This window comes from Mustela nivalis, assembly GCF_964662115.1.
Source record: "Mustela nivalis genome assembly, chromosome: 1".
Classification (NCBI taxonomy): Eukaryota; Metazoa; Chordata; class Mammalia; order Carnivora; family Mustelidae; genus Mustela; species Mustela nivalis.
In genome coordinates, this window is record NC_139020.1 from 212,294,850 (window position 1) to 212,319,183 (window position 24,334).

The 24,334-nt window shown below is 56.2% G+C and overlaps 1 protein-coding gene across 28 annotated transcripts in view; it reads left to right on the plus strand.

Annotated features, from left to right (window-relative positions):
• The window catches only part of RANBP3 (RAN binding protein 3), a 54,544-nt gene that overhangs the window by 28,834 nt on the left and 1,376 nt on the right, over positions 1-24,334 (plus strand). For 5 of the 28 annotated variants that reach the window (XM_082734355.1, XM_082734380.1, XM_082734364.1 and 2 more), the window contains 14 exons: positions 4,543-4,579; positions 4,666-4,752; positions 6,693-6,764; positions 12,012-12,077; positions 12,798-12,890; positions 13,862-13,980; positions 15,112-15,231; positions 17,183-17,286; positions 18,516-18,594; positions 19,720-19,822; positions 20,364-20,488; positions 21,956-22,076; positions 23,514-23,656; positions 24,085-24,265. In XM_082734355.1, the coding sequence (XP_082590481.1) occupies positions 4,543-4,579; positions 4,666-4,752; positions 6,693-6,764; positions 12,012-12,077; positions 12,798-12,890; positions 13,862-13,980; positions 15,112-15,231; positions 17,183-17,286; positions 18,516-18,594; positions 19,720-19,822; positions 20,364-20,488; positions 21,956-22,076; positions 23,514-23,656; positions 24,085-24,265 (1,450 nt within the window). The remainder of the gene's footprint in view (positions 1-4,542; positions 4,580-4,665; positions 4,753-6,692; positions 6,765-12,011; positions 12,078-12,797; positions 12,891-13,861; positions 13,981-15,111; positions 15,232-17,182; positions 17,287-18,515; positions 18,595-19,719; positions 19,823-20,363; positions 20,489-21,955; positions 22,077-23,513; positions 23,657-24,084; positions 24,266-24,334) is intronic. The other 23 variants (XM_082734366.1, XM_082734381.1, XM_082734367.1 and 20 more) reach the window with 7 other exon arrangements.

The window sequence follows — 24,334 nt, forward strand, 5'->3', positions numbered from 1 at the left end:
TTTCATTCTCTGCGAAGAACTGAAGCGGCCCACATCGGCCGTTCCAGGCCCCCATTCTGGGTTAGATGTTACCATCTCTTTCATACTGGGCAAGGATGTGCACACCCCACAACGTCAGCCGCTCCCCCGTGGTTCCCGTGGCTCTGAGGAGAGTGGGCTGCTACTCCTGCCGTTCTCCCCCGCCCCAGCAGCCGCCAGCGTGGGGCTTTGCATCTTCTGTAAGCCCACTCTGCTCGTTCATGCTGCCTCACACCGGGAAGTGCATGAACAGACTCTCCTTGGGCTGCTTTCTTTGTTGCCTCCTTATGTAAAAGTAGGTTTGGAACATGTTCGTCATGGTGTCCCAAGCGGGCGCTGACCCCAGTGTCGCCTGGGTATCGTCCCGAAGCCCTAATCTTCACAGAGGTGGGTTCTCGTGTGGGAGGAGGCAGAGGCAGAAATGGGGCTTTGACACCTGCTTCCATGCTGGCTCCTCCGCAGAGAGGAATCCCGGAAGCCTCCTCTCAGAGTCCGCTTCATATGAGAGGCTGTGGCCGTGGCTTTGGATGCAGACTTGCAGGCTCTGAGGGTTGGCGGCTACAGGGCGCACCCCGTGTGTATCCAGGCATTGTTCTCAGCTGACCCCGGAGTGGCTTTCTCCCTCGCTTGGGGTGAGGGGTGGCCCCCGACCACCAGGCTGCTGGGTTTGCACAGAGCGTGTGTGGAGCCAGCATTGGTCTCGATTGGGGCCGGGGTGGCGTAAAGGGGAGTTGCTTCACCCCAGACCTTTCCCTGTTGGGGGAAAAGACAGCACAAGACACTAAGACAGCGAGCACAGACCTTCAGTGCAGTGCGGGGGATGGGAGGTGCAGACATCAGACTTCTCACACCGGCCACTGTTGAGGATTTCTGAAAGAGTCGGTGTATCCACAGGCAAGCAGAAATGACTTCTCGTACATTCTGTCTCCTTGCTTCCTTGGGCTAGCTCCTTTTGAGGAAAGTTGCTGGCATCAGTTTCCTCACTGCTTCTGAGTTAGCTAGTTCAGACCGCACAGGAGATTCCAGCAGCTTCTGGAAGGTTCTCCCTGGTGGTGCAATTTCCTGTGTTGTCCTCCCCTGGCCTTGGCCTCTTAGCCTTTCCGGGACCAAGAGGCCAGTCACACACATGCCTCTTAGAGATTTAGAGTGTGGGTTTGAGGGTCTCCTGGATTGAATCTTGTCTGGCCAGGCACTTTCCTTCTCCAGGTCACTGAAGGAGCTATGGGCCACTCGGGCTCCATTTGTACAGTGAATACATGCCGATCATCTCTGTGCACAGCCTCCTGGGGGTTGTGCGCCTGAGCTGTGAGCAGAGCAGCCAGATGGACACAGTAGATCATTTCCAGCTGGTACACAAAACAGGCTAGCGAGGCCTGAGGGAGGCTGGGCAGTGAGGTGAGAGGAGCAGCTTCCACTCGCCAGTGGTAGGGCAGCGAGGGAGCACGGGTTCACCCTGGCGGAGGCTGGGAAGGGCCTTGGCGAGGCCAGAAGTGCGCTCCCGGCCTTGGGGGTGGCACACACGGAAAGGACGTGGAGGCAGGAGCAGTGCTGGCGTGTTCAGAAGCCAGGAGGGAGACAGGCTGCGGCGGACACAGACAGCAGGGGACCCAGAGGCCTCAGCTGCTGGTCTGGGCCCACTTGCAGGGAGGGACCCCTAGCACTCATCAAGTTCTAAAAGAAACTCAGATTCCTGGAAGATTTGGGGTGTTATTGGCATAGATAAGAAAGTTACATGCCCGTAAGAGCTCCAAAGTATACAGAGCTAAAACGGACAGAACTGAAGGGAGAAGAAACAATTGGGTCATAACCTTGGAGAGCTCAGCACCGTACTTCGGTAGTCAGTAGAGCATCGGGACTGAAGGTGGAGAAGAGAGAGGGCCTGGACAGCACTCTAATCTCAGCTGGCCTAGTGAGCCATCTGCCCTGGGGAACACCAAGGGCACTGTGCTGCAGAGCGCCCGGACATCCTGAAGTCAGCAGACCATTCGCTCGACCACAAAACAAGTTTTGATAAACTTAAACTGACTGAAATCATGCCAGGTCTTTTCCAACCACAGTGGAATGAAATCAGAAATCTGTAGATTTCTGGAAATCCACACACACGGAAATGAGCCCTGCTAGCCAGCAGGGCAAAGTGAAGGTAGGTGTGGCAGTGTCTTGGGGTTGAGGTGGGGGAGGCGTACCCTTTTTGGCAGGTGAGGAAACAGGAAGCTAGAGTCTAGCGAGCTTTCGGGGCCGCTGTTCCGTGTGTAACACGAGGGCCCATGCCTTAGCGGCATCTCTGAGGCCCACAGAGGGCTGCGATTTGTGTCCCTTTGCTGAACAAATTCCAGGTGAGCTCCTGCTGTGGGCTGGGCCCAGTGCCCTCTCGGAACTCGAGCTATTGGGGACCCTGGCTCAGGTGACGCTCATCAGAGGGAGAGGTGCAGGGGGCAGGACTGAGGGGTTCTCATGTGAGAAGCCAGGGAAGAGCGAGCAGAGTGAAAAGTCAGCTGACAAGGGAGTGGTGTCTACAAGGCCATTTCAGGATCCCAGAGGTCGCTGTCAAAGTGGCAGATCCCATGGGATCCAAGAGACTGTCACTTGTGGGACTGGGATCTTACTGAATGACAGGAGAGAGGCCAGTAGCCATGGGACCGGAGCTGGGAGTGGGCCCAGCCACTGTGAAGGAATAGGAAGGGGGCAGTCCCGAGAGAAAAGGCCTGCCGTGGCTTGGCTCTGTGTTACTAGAGGCCACCCCAGGCCTGGACCCAGGGAAAGGAAAGCGCGGCCAGAGTATGGGTCTCGGCATCACCGCCAACACTTAGTCCTGGGCTCGGGACCCTCTTAACACCCACCTGGGTCGCCCACCCTGACCCCTCATCTGGATCCCTGGGGACATGACTCCGCGTCCTGACTTCCCAGGGGCATAACATCCAGCAGAAGTGAGCTTGCTGGGAGAGCCCCACGCGGCGGTCCACATGTCCACCTTGGCTGGGTGTCGGGTCAGATGGAAGGCTGCCTCACCTGCTTACCTCCCCTGCGGCGGAGGTGCTGGCACCCCCGTTTCCCAAGGAAGGAAACAGAAGCCTGTGTGTGCGAAATGATTGACCCGAGGTGTACCTTCAGGTGTCAGAGCTGGGCCTGCCAGGGGCTTGAGCACCTTTGTGCTCTGTCTCATGGTCCCGTCGCCGGTCAGTGCCCAGCTGGGCCACAGCGGTACCTTCACAGTCGCCCCGAGGAGGGTTGGCCCCTGTTCTGTTAGGAGGGGTTTGCGTCCCAGACGCTCTGCCAGACGGCCTCCTCGCAGCCTTCTGATCCCCCCTGGCAGGCGTGGGGGCAGCAGGCCTCACCCTTTCACGGAGGCTTGCATTTCCGACTCAAACCCAAGTTGTTGGTCCACTTTGGAGGAGAGTTCAGGTTGAGATCCATTTCTCTCCCTGTCTCTAAGGTCGGGGTCCACAGACTCTGGGCCTCTGTCTGCAAACTAAGATGGTGGCGTATGCACGTGGCCCTTCACGGAGACCGTGCCGCCAGGGCTCTCGCCGTGCCCACAGCCCGTTACTGACAGGGCAGTCGCTGCATTTCCACCCCACCCTGCAGCTCACAGAGCACATTCCCACGCGCGCCTCTAACCCCAACCACTCCTCCAGGCAGGTGGTCCTCCTCCTTTGGCTAAACTTGACTCCTAGGGACTTTTCTGAAAATAAGAAAATTGGCTCCTCTGCTTGTGCTCACACAAGTGGCCCAGGAGGAGTAGGGTTCACCCCTTGACGTCTGCTTCTGGCTTCTGAGTTGTGAAAAGTTGCAAGTCTGTGAGGGACTGGATATGCTCTAGGGGTGGGAGCGGGGCTCATCTCAAGGCTTCTCCATGGCTCGTGGTTCACACTCTAAAGCTAAAGGTGGTTAAGGAGGATATTCTTCGGCCGCCTTCTGTCTTAGCTTGTGATTTCTCGGTAGGTCGTGTGGTGTGCCGAGTTGTTACATTGGCAGTTGCATTCTGAACACTTTGCAGTAGGCTTAGGTCCGCAGCATCAGAGTCCTCTGTCGCTCTGGAAGTACTGGTCTACCTTGGAGCGGGTTCCGCAGTGTGGGCCGGGCCGGGCCAGGCCAGGGAAGGGGAAGTGCTGCGATCCGGTGTTAGGCCACCATTTTACACAGTCCTGCCCTCCAGAGTGGAGCAGGTCGCGCCAGCTCTTGGCAGAATGAATTTCAGCCAGATGATGTTTCGCTGTGCTTGATTTGGGGGGTGGCACACAGTCAGCTGTGACCTGTGCAGAGAGAGAGAAATTAGTCTTCGTGCGGTATACACCTTCTCAGCCTTTAGGAGGACTCCTTGGCCCATGGCCTGGTAAGGCAGACACAGAGGGCTCCTGGGAGGGTTTTTGAGCGTTAGGTTGGAAGTCTGTCCACGTTCTGGATGCCTGAGCTCAGGGAGTTGGCCCTGAGGGCTGCGTTTCAGGATCCGTTCACGACAGAACTCAAGCTGCCGGGTGCTGGGCAGCCCGGCCCTCGCTCACCGCCTGCCGTGTGCTCTCATTTCAGAGGCCAGCCGGAGGCTCCAGCCCCGAAGGTGGAGAAGGTGAGGAAATCTCTAAAACGTCTGGTTCTCCTTGGTTGTAAAAGTGGAAGCAGCCTGATTTTTCTCCTCCTCCTCCTCTTCCACAGATTCCGACCGAGAAGATGGAAATTACTGCCCTCCCGTCAAGCGAGAAAGGACGTCCTCTTCAACCCAGTTCCCGCCCTCGCAGTCAGGTAACCGCGGCAGCGCGGCGCCGGGCGGTGGGCGCGTCCGAGCTCGGGAGCCCGCCGCCCCCAGCCATGCCTCACGCTCGCGCCGCTCTCGTGCCCACGTCCAGTTAGAATCGGCCTGAGACTCGGTCTCTGTCAGGAATGAAGCTGGAGGTGCCCCCCTCTGGAACCAGTGACACTCGACAGAGGGTTGTGAGGTCGTGGACTAAAAGAAGATGCACCAAGAAAGGGTCCCTCTGAAATAGAGGAAAAGGACTGTCCGTCCTGTTGGGGGCTCTGGGCATTAATCACTTGTCCGCCTTCCCAGGTTTGTGGCCATGTCTCTAGACTAAAGGTGTAGGAAGTGGGAAGCAAAGTATCCTCCTGACCCTCCAGCCATGGGCCCAGAGCTTGGCCGCCTGGTTGAGACACACAGACACATACACAGTACATGTCGAACCAAGTGGCCCCAGAACTCTCTTTGGTGTTGGGGTGCTGTGAGCTCCCAGAGGAGGAGGGCTTGATGGAACTTGAAGGGTGGGCCACAGGCCAGGACCCTGTGGAGGTGGCTGGACCGCGAGGGCGTGGAGGCTCTGGGTTGAGGCCAGCAGACCGGCCCAGGGGCTTGTTACAAAGACCAGTGCAGAAAGCGGCAGTTTCCCAGGGTTAAGAGAGATGCTGGGGTATTTGGTGGGAGGTTCTGTGAGCCCCGGGGACAGCCTTGCAGATTCCAAGGTAAACACTGCCTCAGGGTTTGCCCCCTCCCCTCCCCATCTTGACTTGGTCCCCCCAACATCGTCCGTCTTCTCAGTCTTGGTGGCTCTCTAGTGCAGAGACACTTAGGGACACACACATACTCAGTGAGGGTCCCCAGTTACCCAACTTGGCATTCCTTCTTGGGAGGTTCATGTGAAGCATTTTATACCTGTGGATATAAGGATAGCACTGGAAGGGGAAGGGGAAGAGATGCCCTGGCAGGCGGCTGCTGCCTGCACACGTGATGCAGACGCAACAGGAGGGCACCACGGAGGGGTCCTTTTGAGGCGGATCCTTTAGCACCTGGATTTCACTCCTGTTTCCCCTAACACTCACTGTGGGCGCTGTGGCGCCCTGTCTCCTGACTGCCGGAGGCCCTCCTGCAGGGCTGTGCTGTCCTTTGCTAAGCAGACCTTGAGGCGCCATCAGGACTGTCAGCAGCTTCTGGGGGGCCTTCTCTTCTCCCTCGTTGCATGGGCGTTCCTATGAGACAAGGGAGCTTCTGCTCCCTGATCGCTCGTATTCCTTCCCGATCACTGTGCCCTGCTGAGCCGCATCCTGTGGTAGACGATGCAGCCAAGAAGAATGGTGATGTGTGCTATGGCCAGAGGCTACGGGGCAGAGGACGGCCAAGCCTCTCCCTTCTGCTCCAGCGCACTGGCGGAGGGAATAGTCAGCTCTTAGTCCCTGGGGGTGGGGACAGGAGCTGCTATCTTGGAAGGCGTGGTCTGTGTCTGCACTCTGATTCTGCTTAGCTGTGTTCTCTCTACCCAGTTAGTTCTTCAGCTCTGAGGCCCATTGCATCATTGCCTGGCCCGCACCCAGGGAAGCAGTGGATAAGTGTAAAGTAAGGTCCCAAACAGGTGAGGGGACAGGAGCGCAGCCAACGAGTGCAGCCAACCAGCGAGCCTTCGGCAGGTGACAGAGAGCAGGGCCTGAGGCTTGGTACATCCGGTTCATTCTGCTTCTCTCCTGGCTGCTCCCACTGGGGCCTGTAGTGCCAAGGAAAGCCAGGGTCGTGAGGACAAGACAGGCGGCCACAGTAGACCACAGCATCTAAAGGCCCAATTCGTAATGCTGAGCTCCCCACAGTCTGGCTTGGAGATGGAGCCTTCAGGTGGGAGAGGTGATCGGGTGCCTGTGTGCCCTGCCTACTCACACTGTTTTTCCTCTTGTTCCCTTCCCTGCCCGCACCTCCTTGTCGACAGTATCAAAAAACAATGTTTTTATGCCATCAACCTTCTGCGAGCCATCTGCAGGCAATTCTGACTCAGAACCAGGTGAGCCCTCATGTCCCTTTGCCTTTTACTACCAGTCACTGGGGGTTTTCCTGGGATGAAAAGTAGTTGATACTGTAAAATAAGATCTTAAAAAGGAATGGGCAATTTAAAAACCGGATTCTTTTTCAGTTCCTAAATGTTTTCCCAAATCTTCAGCTCATAGATTTGGAATCCAGCATGAGGCAGGCTTCATAAGGCCTTAATTTTTTTGTTTCTGCAGGAGGGCCTGGTCACAAGAAGTCTTTAAGGTGTTGATTGGGGTTTTTTTGTTCTTTGGTTTTTGTTCATTTGTTTTTTCAAAAACAAAAAGCAACTATAAAGAGGTATATTACTCGTTTTTCAAAATTATACACAAGTAATACATTCATACCGCTTTTTTGAAAAGGCAAGTGGGAAATACGTAGAGTAAAACAATCTGCCTGCCCTGCTCCTTTCTCTCTCTCACCCCAAGGTAACTGCTGTGAGGTCGATGGAATTTTCCAGACCCTTTCCTGTGCATTAGAATCTCACATTAATCCATATTGCTTAGACCTGTTCAGATAAATATGTAAGCATATTTAATGACAGCTTTAAACCTCAAAGGAAAGTAGCTTGCTCCCCTCTGAAGACTATGGAACCTTCCTTTTTTGGTCTTTCGCTAGAGATCCAGCTCCCAAGATTTCCTGAAAGTTTCTCCCACGTGGCTGAAATTCCTCATAAAAGATTTAATGAGCAAGTTCAACTACCCGAATTCTCTAACCCAACCTGCCTTATATAAATTCATTGCCGACTTCAAAAGCATTGCAAGATAAGTCATACTCTGCCGTGAGGGTGATGCTTTTATAACTTAGGGGGCTGATTCAATAGCACCATTTCAAACAATAGACTTTATTTTGACTCTGAAAGCAGACTGTTTTGAGCTGAACCCCTCATCGGGTCCTGAGAAGGAGTTTGGTTTGTCAGTCTTTGGGAACCTGGGGAGTGCTGGCTTAGCATGTAGCGCTGTGAGCTGGAGGGGCAGTGTTAGCCGACATGATCCTGTTCCGGTCTAGGGGACCAGGCCCCGCGTCTAGAGGTGCGTCTAGGTCACCTCGTGCCGTCCATTTCCATTCCAGATCTCGCCATCATCAGCTCTGAGATCTGTGAGTGACGGCCTCCCTCCCTTCTCTTGCCCCACAAAACCTTTACCCTGCAGCGCTGAGAGCAAGGCCGCCCTGAGAAGATGGGGGTTCCCAGGCCTGCTGCGAGGGGCCGACGCAGCCTCACTTCCTGGTCCCTGAGGCAGGCTGGAGTCCTGTCCGTCTTCTGTCCTTGCCTGCCTCCCTTTGTTTTTCAGCTTTAATTTTTTTTTTTTTTTTTTGCGGGGGGGGGGGATTTTTAACTGACAAAAGAATTTTGTAAGGCGTTTCCTATCCCTTTGCACATTTGATTTTCCCCAGTCGTCCCAATGATGTCCGCCTTCATAGCAGAGAGGTCCGAATCATATACCCCATATCTCGCCTTCCGTCTGGAATTCTTCCTCATTCTTTGCTTGATGTTTATGGCCTTGAAGATTACAGGCCAGTAATTTTGGAGTTTTTCTGTCTGGGTTTGTCCAGTGATTCCTGGTGGTTCCGCCCAGGTAGTGCCTTTGGGGCTAGAACTCCTCAGAAGTGAAGCTGCGTTCGCGCTGTCCCGTCCTGGGTGGTGCGTGGAGCTGGCCTGTCCTGGTACCTGTGGGGCTAATTTCGCTCTCTGGGTTGGAGAGGGCTCTGTCAGTTTCTCCACTGTGGGATCATCCCCTTGTGTTCTGGAGAGACTCTGAGATGCCACGAAAGCCCAGTCCTCTCACTGCTGCCCACTGTCCGCCTCCACCGGTGCGGGATTAGTCATTACTCTGACGATTGACCGCCCGAGGGGCTGGGGGGGCTCCACCTTCCCTGTTACTAGTGCACTTAATTGGAGTTCTGCAAGAGAGCGGTCCTTCCTGCCCACTTAGCCCCTTGTTACGGCTGCACAGCAAGATGGATACGTGGATTCCTGCTTCAGTCGGCAGCTTCTGTTCTGTCCTTACTAGCACAGAATTTCTTTTTTAATTGTCCCAGATTTGGCTTGCGGGAGTCCTATGAAGCAGGTTCCTGTGTCCTTTTGCCACAGCTCATTATTCTTTGAAGCACTTTTTTCTGTCCTAACAAGAGGCTCCAGGTTCATCATCAGCCCTCATGGGTCCTTCTCAGTGGAGCGCCGTCTCCAGAACCAAAGATCTGCGTGCTCACCGCCACCGGGCTCTCATGGCACTTGAGCCCCCTTTGTGCCCAGAGACAGGGACACACCCCCCTGTACATATGCGCACACCTGTACTCTGTCTTTATCTGCCTGCATGTGTGGATACCCCTAGGTTCACGTGTGCTGCTAGTCCAGCACCAACGGGGTTCACCTGAGGCTCCCTGCTTCATACTTCTGCCTCTCTTTGAGAGACACCTGGCTCCCTCTGTCTGCAGTACCTGTCCCCGTCGCTCTTAGCCCCCTCCCCACACCCCGTACATGCCAAGCACCCCCTCCACCTGCCCTGGTGCCCCCCTGCCCCTGCCCAGCCTCCACCGGGCTGTCTCCTCTTAAAGTCTTTTCAGCCTCTGGCATATGCCAAGTTGAAGTTCCTCTGGGGATGAGCATTGCTTTCCCCACACATCACTTGGGGCCTTTCCCAAGGCAGGGCAGAAAGCACCCTCAAAGGAGCCCAGTTGCTTCAGGCATAATTAGGAGCATGGAGGCTGCTTTAGAGGGAACCACCTCTTACCCCAGTGAGCTCACAGTGGGGCACTTGTGTGCCCTCAAGAAGATGCAGGCACGAGGGGCGCCTGGGTGGCTCAGTGGGTTAAGCCTCTGCCTGAGATCAGGTCATGATCTCAGGGCTCAGGGATTGAGCCCCGCATTGGGCGCTCTGCTCAGCGGGGAGCCTGCCACCACCACCACCACCCCGCCTGCCTCTCTGCCTGCTTATGAGCTCGCTCTCTCTGTCTCTCTGTCAAATAAATAAAATCTTATTTAAAAAAAAAAAAAAAAGGCGTAGGCGCAGTCGCTCATTCACCCCAGTGACCCTGTCCTATGTGCTAGGGCTCTGGCCATCAGCAACAGCTTTTCACTGCACCCTGGCCTGTGCTGTAGGCAAAGTGAGTTTTTCGAGGTCAAGAAAAGAGAGCGTGTCTATGTTGGTGAAGATGTGGACTGCGGGCGGGCCAAGGCTTGGCTGCCCTGTGAGCACGCCTCCCTGCTGCCTTGGGCTCCTTCTGTCCCCGGTCCTCAGTTGCCATGACAGGTGTGGCACGCCTTGTCTGTCTTGTCCGTCATCTGTTCCCTGCGGCGTGCTGCGTGATCTCTCGTACGTCTGTGGGGTGGGCCAGGTGCCAGGCCCTGTGCTAGGGGATTGGGGGTAGTGGTCAACCAGGCCTGCGCCCCGGCTGGCCAGCCTCAGCTGGCTGCGAGGGTCAGTGGCTGCTAGTTTTGCTCCACACAGGGTGGGAAGGTGAAAAACGATTGGTCATTGCAACGTAAGCACTGCAAACCCAGCTGTAAGGTCTTTCAAAAATTATCTTAATTGTGAATTTCATCTCCAATTTTTTTAATGCTTGTAAATTGCCAGTCATCTTCTGAATAGTCCTGAGCTTTGGAAATGGGATTCACTATTTCTCTCCTAAAAGGGAACATCTGGCAGCATGTCTTCCCCTGCATCTGCGGCGTCTCATTCTCCTGAGTGTGGTTTGTATGACCCCTCTCTTATGGGAGAGACCCCAACTCCACTAACGCAGGCTCTTGGCAGCCTGGTGGACTCCGCTCCCTCATACTAACTAGCAGTGAGAGCTTTTGTAATTCTGTTTTGGCCCAGGGAGAACAGTTTGGCCGACCAACGTGCAGACAGCAGGAAGGAGGCTTTCCTGCTTCATTGAGAATTCTGATTTGACTTTGTTTTATGCCTCCGAGTTTGGTCTGATAAGGCATTCGTGTTGTTTCGGTGTGCAGCTGGGTGGTTTTTAGAGTATCCAGAGTTGTGTATGTCCACCATCATCAATTTTAGAACATTCTGTCACCCCAAAGAGAAACCCATCCCCATGAGCAGTTACTCAGCACCCCCTCCCCCAGCCCCTGGCAACTGAGAATACACTTTCTGTCTGCAAGGGTTTGCCTGTTCTGGGTGTTTCATGTAAACAGAGTCATGTACTGTGTGATCTTCTAAGACCTCCTCCCATTCGTTTTGTCTCTCTTCCAACGATGTTTTGTGGTTTTTAGTTCGCTAAATTGATTCCCAAGTACTGTTCTCTTTGGTGCTATTATAAATGGAGTAACATGTTCTCATAACTTCATTTTGGACTGTTCATTGCTCACACAGAGATACAATTGATATTTGTGTATTGATCTTGTTTCCTGCACCCTGACAAGGGTGTTTTCTGATGAGTTGGACCTTAGCACAAAAGTGAGGCTTCCTCTGGTGGCCCCGGGTGCGACCGTCCCTGTGCTTTCCCAGGAACAGACCTGATCTCTTGGAGTCACAAGGCTTTTTCTGCTGATCTTTCCTGTCAAGGCAGATTAGACTCTCCCCACTCCTCACCCCCTTATGAGATAGGCCACTGCACCAGCACACACAGAGGACCAGTGTGGACCAGTTGGCCCAGCCAAAACCAGGTTTTAAGCCGTCACCCTGCTTCCTTCCCTTTCCTTGTCCTGGGCCTTCGAGTGTTCTCAGGAAGCAGCAAGGTGAAGCTCTCCAGGCACATCTGGAAAGAGAGAGCAAGCCTGCCGTCTGCCACCTTTGATCTTTCACTGCAGAAGACGTGTCTCATTTCCCAGAAATCTGCTGGTAGCACAGAGGCTTCTCCTGATTACACATGCATGCTCTGATGAGTCCTCTAAGAAAGGGAGACTGGTCCCAGGGACCTTTTTTGGGTGGCTCCCTGACATTCTCCAGGCCCCAGGGGTGGACCAGCCTTGCACTGTCACTTTTGTCTCTCGCCTTCGACAGCTCCCACCCCCACCCCGGTCTCACCGTCAGCACCTAGCCTGGAGCCAGCACTTCCTGCAACACCCCCCACCCGGTGCCTCCTCGTCCAAGCTGCCTTATAACCTTGGTTGGTTGAACCGGGCTCTGCATTTCTGTTCTAACTTGGAAACATTTCTCTGGTTCTCCGGGCTCATGGCCACTGAGGTCGAGACCACAGTTTTCCCCTGCCCTTGACCCTCTCAGCTTTGCTACTGCCTAGGCAGGCCTGCTTTTTATCTTTTGTCTTGTGCTTGTAGAGGAAAAGAGCAGTGGATTCCGGTTGAAGCCACCAACATTGATCCACGGCCAGGCACCCAGTGCAGGTAGGTGCCCACCTTTAAGGAGGAAAGTGAAAGGGCTGTCTATCTCACACCCTTCCTGCCTCTGCATCTGTTTGCACAGCTGCCTTATGCAGCCCAGGCGGCACGCTCCGGGCTCACCTGCTCTCTTGGTCAGCTCAGTTCCCTGGCGCATGCGCCCTGAAAAGCCACTTGAGGAGCCCATCAGACCAAGGGGATTGTCCCCACCGTGAGCCCTCCACCACCGAGGGTGAGGTTGGGTGGGGAGGGAGCAGACTTGGCTTGCTGTGGGGCTCTGTGCCCAGCAGTAGCTCAGTTGGTTCAGGCTGTGTCTCCCGAGCATCGCGGCCCTAGCGTGCCACGGAGAAGGCCTAATTAGCAGAGTGGCCACGATCCAGTGGCATGCCGCTGGGGAGCAGGGCCTGGCAGTGGTGCAGAGTTGGAAGCGTTCTCTCGAGCTTCTTGCCCAATCTGTGTTTGGCAGATGGATTTTCTCGGCATGGCACTTGGAAAAGCAGGTGCAAAGGGTATTTTTATGTGAGCCTGAGCAGAGTCCTAAGCTCTGGGGGGCTGCCTGTGGTTCTCTGCACCATCTGCGCTTAATGCTTGAGGACAGCTGTCCCTTGGTTTCCCCCTGTAGCATTACTGAATTAATTTCTGGAAAACCCCTGAGAGCCAGTACGGGGCTGTGCGTTTCTGCCCACGAGGTCCAAGGGCCCCAGGCAAGCCAGCCTCTGTTCTCAGGTCTGCCGAGTCAGAAGCCCAAGGAGCAACAGCGGAGTGTGCTTCGCCCGGCAGTGTTACAAGCCCCACAGCCAAAGGCACTCTCACAGACTGGTAAGAAATAGGCCTGGCACCCAGGCTCCCACGGCAGGGTGTAGAGCATTCGCGAAGTGGGCGTGGGACAGCTGTGTTTTGACACAAGTGACTTCGGCCATATCTGCTGAACTCAGAATTAGAGCCGGGGAAGCAATCCCTTAAGTCCGCGGCAAGCCCAGGGAGGCCAGAGCCTGGTCCCACCGTCTCCCTGTGGCACCAGGCCAGGGTGACCAGCGTGCTTTCTGCACACGCTGCCTTCATAAAAGCTGGCTCCCTGCCGAGTCTCTGCAGTCCGTCCCAGCAAGTTTGCAGGTGAAAGTCGGCCCGTGTGTGCAAGAGACCTGAAGGGTCATTTGGGTCATGTGTGCAGTTTCACCTGATTTGTCGTCCAGAAGCCCTGCCTCTTCACCGTATTTCCCTGGTCTCCGCACAGCTCGTGGTCCTCACGGGACTTTAGTTTCTTAATATTCATGAGTTTTTCTTGTCTTCCTCCTTGTCTCTCCCTGTAATTCAAAAATTCTTCGTCGGAAGCAATCCGACATCCCGCACGAGGGAAATAGTGATCTCTAAAGAGTTCCAACAGGGAAGCTTTCTGATACGCTCTGCCAGCCGGTCAGCCAGATTGAAACCTGTGTGTGCCGCGCGACCCCGACTAGTCACAGGGAGAAGTCCGCAGACTCAAGATGTTACGCGGAAAACCGTGTTTTCTAAAACTTGTAATTGTTCCTTCTTCGATATATGTTCTTTTTCTCTTCTTTACCTTAGTTAGCAGTATCGCTTTTAAGTACACTGAAAATTCCTTTGTGGAATAAGTGATAAGACACTCTCATTTCTGTCAGGTTTTAGTTCTGGGTTCGTTTGTGTTTTTTTAATGTAAGAATTTTCTTTAAAAAGGAGAAATTACACGATTGGTCTAAATGGTGGAAGGGCGTACTTGAGGTCCCACACTAGGTCCCGGTGACCCTCCTGCTGTCCTCTTGTCCTTGCAGTCCCGAGCAGCGGCACCAACGGGGTCAGTATCCCGGCAGACTGCACGGGGACCATGACCGCGACATCACCCGACAACCCTGCACGGAGAAGCCCCTCCGACGAGGCACGAGCACTTGAGGTGTGTCTGTGCTGGGCAGGGAGGTCGTGAAACATCTCGGAGCTTCGCTGAGTGTGTGGACAGTCACCTGCTCTGAGTGGCGCGGTGGGGGCGGGCAGGAGGCTTTCTGGATTTGCTCAGCAGTGTGCGTGCGCAACAGCAGCTGATGTCCATAGTTGTTAGAACGCCCGGGATGGTCTGTCCGCTGTTCTGGAGTGCGGCCCTCCCCGGGCCCCGCACCGCCCCGCTGCAGGTGGCCAACTGGCACTCTGTCCCGTGGCCTCTGGGGAGTCCCTGAGCCTGAGTCTGGGGGACTGGCTTCCATTGATGAGTTCTTGTGCCATTTTATACGGAGAGATGTCTGCCCTCCCCATTTCCACAGCTGAAGAGCTCAGGGATTCATACACATGGGCCCGTTCTAGCAGAAGAAATCTATCTGGGGGGGTCAGCTCAGCATTTTTTTTTTTTTTTTTTTTGAGCAAAGTCTAGGGTTCTGGGAGGGTTACATAGGCCAAAAGCATGTGTTTTCTAGTAGTATTGCCCGGCAGCTGGAGAATGAGGGGCATGTTCTGAAGAGCCTGCGTTTGCGGGGGGCAGAGGCAGATCTGACGTGCGAGCTGCAGCACCGCACCGAGGCTTCTGGACACAAAGCTAGGTTGCATGTGTGTGTGTTTCTCCTCGGCCGTTTCGGCAGCTGAGCTGCTGCCTGAGGCTCTGTACCCTCCACCTCCCCCACACCCCCTGGAGATGTTGGAGCGCACATGGTGGAGACGATAGGCCACAGTTCACTTTTAGAACATCCCTGAGCGCACCCTCACCCTGCACCCCTCAAACCAGTTAGCGGAATTAAAATTAGGGACCATCTCTCCAACCTGCTGCTACTTAGACACTTGGATAGCTAGGGCGGCCGGCGCAGCAGGTCCGCTGCACGGCTGGGAGCTGGAGGGAGACCGAGAAGCGGCCCAGCCCCGCCGCCTCCGGCGTCCCTGGTGATACGAGGACAGGCCACACCTGGGCAGCGCCAGCCGCCCAGGGACCCGTGCCAGAGGAGACACAGCCAGCAGATGGAACTGCGAGAGATGGCCTGTCTTGCTTCTCGGGGCTAACCTGTTACTTCTTTTCAGTTGTCGTCTTGTTTGTGTTTCTAACTAGGAGAAAGAGCCCCAGAAAAATGAGTCTAGCGATACTTGTGAGGAGGAAAACTGTGAGAAAAAAGAGCAAGTTGCACAGCAGGCGTTTGTGTTCGGGCAGAACCTGAGGGACAGAGTCAAGGTGTGTGACCAGAGGCCCGGATGAGCACTTGCACTCCTGGGTCGGTCTGTTCCGCCGCCTCCGGGTTAAACCACAGGAACTCCGCTTTTCCTTACAAAGGGCGGGAGGTGGAGACAAAGACCGTGCCTGTGCGCTCGTCCTGTGACTCGTGGTGCTTCTGGTGGCTTCCTTTGTCGCATGCCCGCCATCCCGCACTGCTCCGCTCCCGGCACACTCCCCGGCAGGCTCCCCCGTTCTCCCGGGAGCAGCAGACAGAGGCAGCCAAGCATGCCTATCCCTGAGAACCCACATTTTCAGAGCAAAGGAGACAGGCAGCATGACCCGATGCTTTCAGCGTGGCCGGAGAGATTGTGGTCGGACTCATGGTCTTCCCTGTCCGGGCACGAAGCAGCGTGTAGACCAGCTCATCCTCAGCTGTTGCAGGCCTATCCTGGCTGCTCTGGGGTACTGGCAGCATCCCTGCCCCCCATCCTGCAGGTGCCAGGAGTATCCCCCGCCCACCGCTGTGGCAACCAAAAGTGTCCCTTCGTAGTGCTGAGGGTTCCCTTTGGGACAAAGTTACCCTTGAGAATTATTACCTTATTTTATTAAGGCAGGGCAGGTAGAAAAAGAACTTTCCCCTCCCATCAGAGGCAGTGGCACCTGTCCCCCCACCACCCCTAGCGGCCCCCAAGGGCTACTGGTACAGTCTGGGGACTTTGAGGCGGGGGTGGAGAGCATCTGGCAGTGGCAGGGGTCTGGGCTAGGGACCCCGTGCCCCGCTGCTCTGGGAGACTAGAACGGGGCGGCACTGCCTTCCCAGCCATCGCGAGGGAGCGTCCCTCGGGGCCATTTCCAGCAGCTCATCTGGCAGCAGCTCCTTGAAAAGCCTGAGAGACAGCATCAGTGGCTGCATCTGGGGATATCTGTGGTTGTCACAACTGGGGTGTAGGCACTGCTGCCCGTCCAGTGGGTGTAGGCCGGGGATGCCGCCCAACACCCCGCAGTGTCAGGGGGACATCAGGGCGGCGCCCCCCCGAACATCAATCTAGCCCCGATGTCCATGATGCTGAGGAAAGGGAATGGAAGTCTCTCCGGCACGTGGGAAACACCAGGCTGTGCCGTCTGCCTTCTCCTTCGGTGCTCACTGTCCAACAGAATCACAAGTTCCCGGGGGCGAAAAATAGGCATTGCTGCTGCATGGCTTTCGCCACAGTAATGAGCCCCTTGGGGGCTGCTCGCTTCAGGGAGGAGGACACAGGAGAAGGAAGGGCCTTGAGATCCACCCGTTTTGGGGAGCAGGGTCCTGGCCTGCACTGTCAGGTCGATTCTCTTCCGAGAGGTTAGGGGGATGGCTGCCTTGAAATTGGGGTAGGGGACCACATCTTACAAAGGCCCAGGACTCACAGGATCTGTGGTCTCACAGTTACATGCCACCTTCTGGGTGGGGGCGACTTCCTGGCACCCCGAGCCTCTGCTCTCACTCAGAGGACGAGGTTGATGATATCCACCTCTCAGGGTTCCCGGGAGAATCACATTCGGTGATACATTTAACAGAGCCGACATGGCAGTTAACATAAAAGAAGCCCTTAAGAAACAGTACTTTTATTATATTCATGATAAACCCCTTAAAATATTGGATTTGGAAGCGTTTTATGACCTCTCATTACAGAGCATTAGTGAAAAGGGTAGTAAGATGCCAACCTGAGGGTTTGATTTTGTTTCAACAAGGTAGAAAAAGTTTCCTGATGCCTTACAAACTGTTTTTCTATCTCGACTGTTAAAAGCAGAAATGGTGAAGTTGATTACAGCCCCCCCAACTTCTTGTGTGCACACACATGTGTGCGTGCACAGGCGCGCGCATACACACACGCAAGCTGTGCCATGTGGGCTGGGGGTATGCAGACGGGCAGAGTCGGAGAGGTCGCGAACAGCGGTGGTCTGAGCAGTAAGTGTTGCCTCTGTTTCCCAGCTAACACACGAGAACACTGACGTAGCTGACATGGAGAATGCCGGCCACCCCAGTTCAGAAACGCCAGCTGCGACCAACTATTTCCTTCAGTATATCAGTTCCAGGTGCGTGTCTTGGGCCTGGTGCCCAGCTTCAGAGCGGCCCAGAGTTGTCCATCACCCTGAGCTTGGGTTCCAGGGAAGAGACAGCAGCTGGACTAAGAGTTAGCCAGTCCTTCTGGGGGGCAGGATGGGGGGGGGCGTGGGAGGAAGCAGATTTCACCAAAATCCTGCGCCCCACCCCCCAGCTCCTCCCTTTATTCCCACTCTGGGCACAGCTGTGGAGGGGCCAGGATGGTAGGCTTAGATTTGACAGACAGGAAAGGCAGGACTCCAGTTCTGCTTGGCCCCCAGAGTGACCTCTGTCACCTGGATCTCATGCTCAGAGCAGAAGCCAGTGGGCCAATGGCTGGTTGGCCGCCTTCTGTTACCTGCCAGGTTCTAGCCTATGAGGACCCGTTACCCTGGATTTGGGCTCGCCGATGGCTAACACTGCTGGTGGTGGTGCTCAAGGATGGCCTGGATGCCCCATGGGTATTTCAGACAGAAAGTATGTCCCTGCCTAGGAGACAGGCCGCCAGACCGGATAGAACATAGGAACTTTGGACTTCAGGGAAGCCTGACATGAACAGTGGTGACCTCATGCTTGGCTGCCCGGACCTTGATGAGCATTCAATATTATTTGATACATTGGATATTATTTGAAAGACATGTTTTTTTGCACTGTAGCATTTCCCAAGTTGGGATTTGCTTACACCTGTGACTCTTTAAACCGGACAAAATGTGATGGTGACATCTGCTCCGAGGTCATCCAGTGACACTGCCAGTGTCCCAGGAGTGGGAGGTGTACCCTCCTTTGTGCAGGCCAGGGGACTGGTGGGTTCTTTCAGGGAAGTAGGTGGTGCCTGGTCTGACCTCTGTGATCAGCCTCTCCGAACTGATGTCCTCAGTCACCCCGAAGTGACCCCAGCCTCGAGGAGGTCGGGGATGATAAAAGTGGCTGTCAGGCATGTCACATAGTACCCACACACCATGGACCCTTGGAGGTAGGAGCCAAAGGTCTGATTACCCGTCGGCACAGCCTAACTCAGAGGCTTATGAGCACCTGCCCCTGGAGGGCCTGACCTGTCCCCCACAGGGGAAGCTGAGCAGTGCCTACAGCCGTGCTTTTTGCACCAGGGGTTGGCTTTTACCCACTCTGACCGTGCACACACGTGTGCAGCACAGGCGAGTGTGCCACCGGCCTGCCCTGCTCCCATGGGGAGCCCCACACCCACAGCGTGCCTTCTTTTCAGTTTAGACAACTCGACCAATAGTGCCGACACCGCCAGCAACAAATTCGTGTTTGGCCAGAACATGAGCGAGCGCGTGCTGGTGAGTGGCCCCTATGGGCACTGTTTTTCCTGGGGCCCCAGGGCAAGGGACATGTGAATATAGCTGCCACTTTGCCTTCTATAAAGTGGGGATGTTTCCAGTTGCAAGAGAAAGAAGACCCAGTTCCACCTTAGGGGCAGGGGTTTTGCACCAGGAGGCTCTCTAGGAGCTGGTGTATGAGTTTCCTGCCTTTCTTCTATGCCAGCTAGCTAGGCCTCGTCCCAGGACCAGCTTCCCCTTAAGTCAGGAGCTGTGCTTCCTCCTGGCCGAGGCCAGCCGCAGTGATAATCATCAGACCAAGTCCTTAACCACATGCCTCTGAGACCACCCTGAGACACCTCTGGAACCAATCCCTCGGCGGCTCCTTCAGCAGCCCCGTCCCTGACCATGAGGCTGCAGCACAGAGAGGGCTCTGGGGACATGGCCTTGAGGGGCCCCTGCAGTTCCTCGGGTGTCTCTTACATGCACTGTAGCCAGGCTATCTCCCCTCCCAGAAAGCCTGGCCAGCTTGGGATAGGGTTCTAGAATTGTTCGCCTGCTTCCTTATCTTTGTTCTTTTTCTTTTCTTGTCGAATGCGTAGAATCCCACTATGTCCGTTTCGAGTGTGGTTAAGGGGCCATTTTGTCCGCTTTGTTATTTCCATCTTTGTCTCAGTCCGTGTCACTTTGAGGGGCCTCCTGCTGCTTTTCTCGAGTGTCAGTACGGTCCTTTCCCTGTTTAAAACGAGACGGTCCAGAGATAAACAGCTGGTGGCACGCACCTCCCCGAGATGTCAGGGGAGGCCCCTCGTGCGGACTTGGACGGCAGTTCGCCTAGAGCAGAGAAGGGCAGATTGGGGAGGACCGGAGCTGAGGGCACTTTTCGTGAGGGCACTTTTCTGCTAGGTTTTACCACCAAATGGTGCTCGAGGATCGCTGTGTGGAGACACAGCCGCAGGAAGGGTTGTCTGATCTCTGCCGGGTCTGGGTGGGGCCCCAGCGCCGGAAGGAAAGGGCAACTGCGGGAAAAAGCCCTCTTCCTGGGAGCAGTGCACGAGCCGGCAGACCGGCTTCCCGTCGTGCCGCGGCGGCCCGCCAGGAGCGCCCGGACACGCTCTCCTCCCCGTGTGCTTCCGTCCCCCGCAGAGCCCGCCCAAACTAAATGAAGTCAGTTCCGATGCCACCCGGGAAAACGCAGCTGCTGAGTCTGGGTCTGAGTCCTCATCCCAGGAGGCCACCCCCGAGAAAGGTATGTCGCAGTGCCACCACCTTTTGGGAAGGGTACCGAGTCACAGGGGCACTGCCCATCCCCATCCCTGCTCAGGAGGGACACGGGCCCCAGCTCGCGGCCGCGTTGGTAGCCACGCGAGATCCCCGCGCCGGGGCGGAATTGGAAAGCCGTGGCGCTGGCTTTCAGCGCACAGAGAGGGCCCTTGCTCCTCCTAAAACAAAACATTCGGGATGGCTCTGGGGATAGGGTTGTGGAGGTGGCTGTCCCCCTCCCTTCTTGCCCTGCGGTGGGGAGGGGAAGTTCTCTTCAGGGATCTGTGGGAAGACTCCTGTCCCGCGTCCTCTACCGAGTGAGCGGCAGTGGGCGATCTGGAGCCACGCTGGCAGCTGGCTCCCAGGTGGTCCCCCGCAGCATCTGGGGCCAGAGCGCTGTGTGTTTGGGGTCCGCCCCACGTCTCAGGAGCTGGCACCCTTGAGACAGAGGCAGCCTTTTTGTTCTGCCTGCGAGGAGGAACACACGAACACACACCCACAGCAAATAAATAGTCAATGTCGTTTAGCTAATAACATTTCAGAGTCCCTGGCCGAGTCTGCAGCCGCCTACACCAAGGCAACAGCACGGAAGTGTTTGCTGGAAAAAGTGGAAGTCATCACTGGGGAGGAGGCGGAGAGCAACGTGTTACAGGTGAGGCGGGTCTGGTCGGGGGCATCTGGCCCTTAGGTGGTGCTGTGAGAGGCCAGCCGTAGCCCCCAGGCTCTCTGTGCACCTGAGGGTTGGACCCCTGTCTTCCAGGCATGTGGGCCTCCCTGTGCAGCGACGGAAGGGCCGGTGCCCCGTGCTCCGGGGCCTTGTGGCGGGGCTTCTGAGAGCGTAGCCCTAAGGGACTTCTGGTCTCACTTTGGTGTGGAGCGGAAGGATCTGTTTTGAGGCATTCTCAGTAGTTCAGGGAGAAACTTGTATCGGGCCCCCAGAATGAACAGCTGTGGTGGTTTGGTCACGCTGGCACCCCATGTTATTTTATGAGGGAACTGGGATCCCGGCCGCACCCCAGACTCGTCCCGCCTTTCCTCTGCCTCCTGGTTCAGTGCGCCTCGTTTATCTCCTTCGTGCGGTTGTGCGTGTGCGTGTGTATCCGTGAGCTGCGTGTGTAGAGCATCGGAGAGTTTGTGATGCAGCATTTCAAGAAGTACTGCTCCTGCCCACTCAGCGCTGTTGGGCAATCTCCGCGAGCAGACGCGGCTCGGTGAAGACCCGCACACTTCGGGATCCACGTCGTGTGTTCTTTGGCTGCCAAACGGTTCACTGAGCCGGAAGATGCGTGCTGTGGAATTGACTTTGCAGTGCACCATCCGGTGGTGGTTAGTGTGTTCACGCAGTTAGGGAGCTGCCACCACCATCACAGTAGAACATTTTCGTCCCCCAAAAGAAACCCCCCATCAGCAGTCACCTCTCAAATGCCCTCCCCAGCCCCCACAAGCCCCCTCCCCATCCGTGGAGAAGCCTGTTCTGGAAATGTCACCCTGTGGACTCACGCCCCACGTGGGCTTCTGTGTCTGGTCCCCTCCCTGAGCGTCGTGGGCTCGGGGACTGTCCCCAGGGCATCACCAAGGGACTTGCATAGAGGGACATTGACGTTTCCGGCTTTTTAGCGGGTATGAACCATGCTGCCGTGGACACTGTACAGGCTCGTGTGCACAGACACGCGTCACTTCCCTTGGTAGAGCTCTAGGAGGGGGGTTTCTGGGCAGCACGGTGACTCCACACGAATCATGGTGAGGGACATGTTTCCGCAGCAGCCACGCCATGTGTCATTCCCGCCAGTGGCGTGTGAGCTGCTTGGTGCTCCACCCCGTCCCCGGTGCCCGCTCTCGATGCCGTCCTAGTGATGGGGAACTGCTATCTCATTGGTATCTGCTTTTTATCTTCGGTTCCTTAGTGATGCTTTCATGCTCCTCAGACAATGTAAAATTCATCTTGGCTGGAGGAGAGGATGCAAAACTGGCCAAGGGCCAACGTGCCTCCCGGGCCAGGGTTGGCTGGCCCCTGCCCAGCAGTTCACGCAGGCCGGGTCAGAGGCTCCCCGGAGTGGGTCCACGCTGGTGTCCCCCCAGCCAGGGCCCCACTCACCTGGAGGGCTGCCTTGTGTTCCAGATCCAGTGTAAGCTGTTCGTCTTTGACAAGACCTCGCAGTCATGGGTGGAGAGAGGCCGGGGGCTGCTCAGGCTCAATGACATGGCATCGGCCGACGACGGGACCCTTCAGTCCCGACTAGGTGAGCTGCAGCGCGGTGTCTGCAGAGGCCCGGGATGGCACAGACCTCTTCCCAAGGCCCAGGAGGGCAGGATCCCCACATGGGTCCCCACCAGAGAGCCCCAGAACCCGCGGCCTGCTGGCCCGGGCCCCATCCTGAGGCCCTCGCTGCCAGCTCTTCCATGCCTGTCCTCTTTATGAGTGTGACGGTAAATGAAACTACCTACTTAGCGCTCTTTTTTTTAAAGATTTTTATTTATTTATTTGATAGAGATCACAAGTAGGTGGAGAGGCAGGCAGAGAGAGAGGGGGAAGCAGGCTCCCTGCTGAGCAGAGAGCCCGATGCGGGGCTCAATCCCAGGACCCTGGGATCATGACCTGAGCCGAAGACAGAGGCTTAACCCACTGAGCCACCCAGGTGCCCCCCCTACTTAGCACTCTTGGACATGTTTTCTAATAATTAAAGTGCTGGCGGGTTTATGATGGAAAGGGAAATATAAGGAATCAAACAGCCCCATACAGCCTGCGCTCCTTGCCACACACCTTCCCCCAGCCCGTCCCAGGGGCTCCACGGGTGCCTCAGCGGTGGGCCCACGGGGCGCAGGAGCCTCAGGTAGTGGACACAGGGTGGTCATTGGGAGCCCGGGACCCCACCCACAGCCTCCCTGAGCTGGCCCACGCCGCTGCATCTGGGGCCCCGGGTTGGGGTGGAGAGAAGTTGGCTGGCAGGAAGCCAAGGTGTCGCCGCCGTGTCCACGGGGTCAGGGCACTTGTGGGGAGGATGGGCTCTGATAAACCAGGCAGGCTGATGGCGGCCTTGGGTAGATGTGACACGTACTTCCAGAGGAGGAACGTCTCAAGAAGGTCTGTACCCTCTTTTTCTCCACTCTCAGTCTGTTTCTATCTCACTCTTGTTGGAAGCTCTAAGCAGCCATTGGCCTCAACGTTTTTTCTTTAAAAATTGCGTAAAAATTAAAAAGTTAAAAAAATTAATTTAATTAAATGTAATTAATTAAATTAAATTTTTAATTTACTTTAAAAATTAAAAAACTTTAAAAATTGAGTAGGGGCTGGGGCTCGGCTTGTGAGTGGGGCAGTCAGGGGGCATCTGCCTTCTAGGCAGCGTGTCACATGACAGTGTCACAGCCCCCAGATGTCCCTCTCTGGCCCTGCCTCCCACCTAATCATCCCCTTCCCCAAGGAAGCTGCCATCCTGGCACCTCCTGGGTGGACCAGCAGAACCCTCCCCGTGGCGGACGTGGCCGTGAGGGAGCTGGCTAGTACAGGGCCGGCCCCCAGCGTGTGGGGCTCAGCAGACTGGTGGGCAGCTTACGTGGACCTTGAGACAACTGCAGGGTTTCGCCCTCGTGGTGTTTTCCTTTCCGGAATGTGTCCGTTCTCCCAGCTGGCTGTGGGGTGGTGGTCGGGGCCCAGGGCTGAGCGGCCTCGTCCGTTGCAGTGATGCGGACCCAGGGCAGCTTGCGGCTGATCCTCAACACCAAGCTCTGGGCCCAGATGCAGATCGACAAGGCCAGTGAAAAGAGCATTCGCATCACAGCCATGGACACTGAGGACCAGGGCGTGAAGGTTTTCCTGATCTCCGTGAGTAGCCCTGGGGACGGGACAGGATACTACCGACCTCCTGGGGAGAGGAAGTAACCGGCCTGGCCCCCGCAGGACTGCAGTAAGCACTGCCCCTCGGGGGGTGCTCTGCACCGGTGGTGTGGGCCAGCTTGTGAAGGGGAAGGTCTCTAGGCCGGCCAGTTTCCAGAGGGGTCCGTGGAAGAGAGACAGGAGTGGGCCTGCATCACACGAGCCATCCCAGCTGCAAGCTCTGTGTCCCTGGGAAGGACTGGCCCCGGGGCACCTGGGGCTTCGTTCGGTCCACTGTCCCTGAGCTTGTTGAGGAGAGAGGGTTAGACTCCTCCCCAGACTCAGCCGGGGACTGTGTGGGATCCCATCACTGGGGGGCAGCAGCCACCCTGACCAAGAAATCTTATAAGCCCGCCACTTCCCTCCGCCTGTCCCAGGCCAGTTCCAAGGACACGGGCCAGCTGTATGCAGCCCTGCACCACCGCATCCTGGCCCTGCGCAGCCGCGTGGAGCAAGAGCAGGAAGCCAAGATGCCTGCCCCCGAGCCCGGGGCAGCCCCGTCCAACGAGGACGACAGTGACGAGGACGTCCTGGCTCCATCGGGGGCCACTGGAGGCGGTGAGCCAGCGGTCCCAGCCCTGGCGGGGATTGGGGAGCCTGACTCCAGGGGATGGGGCTCCGGCCAGG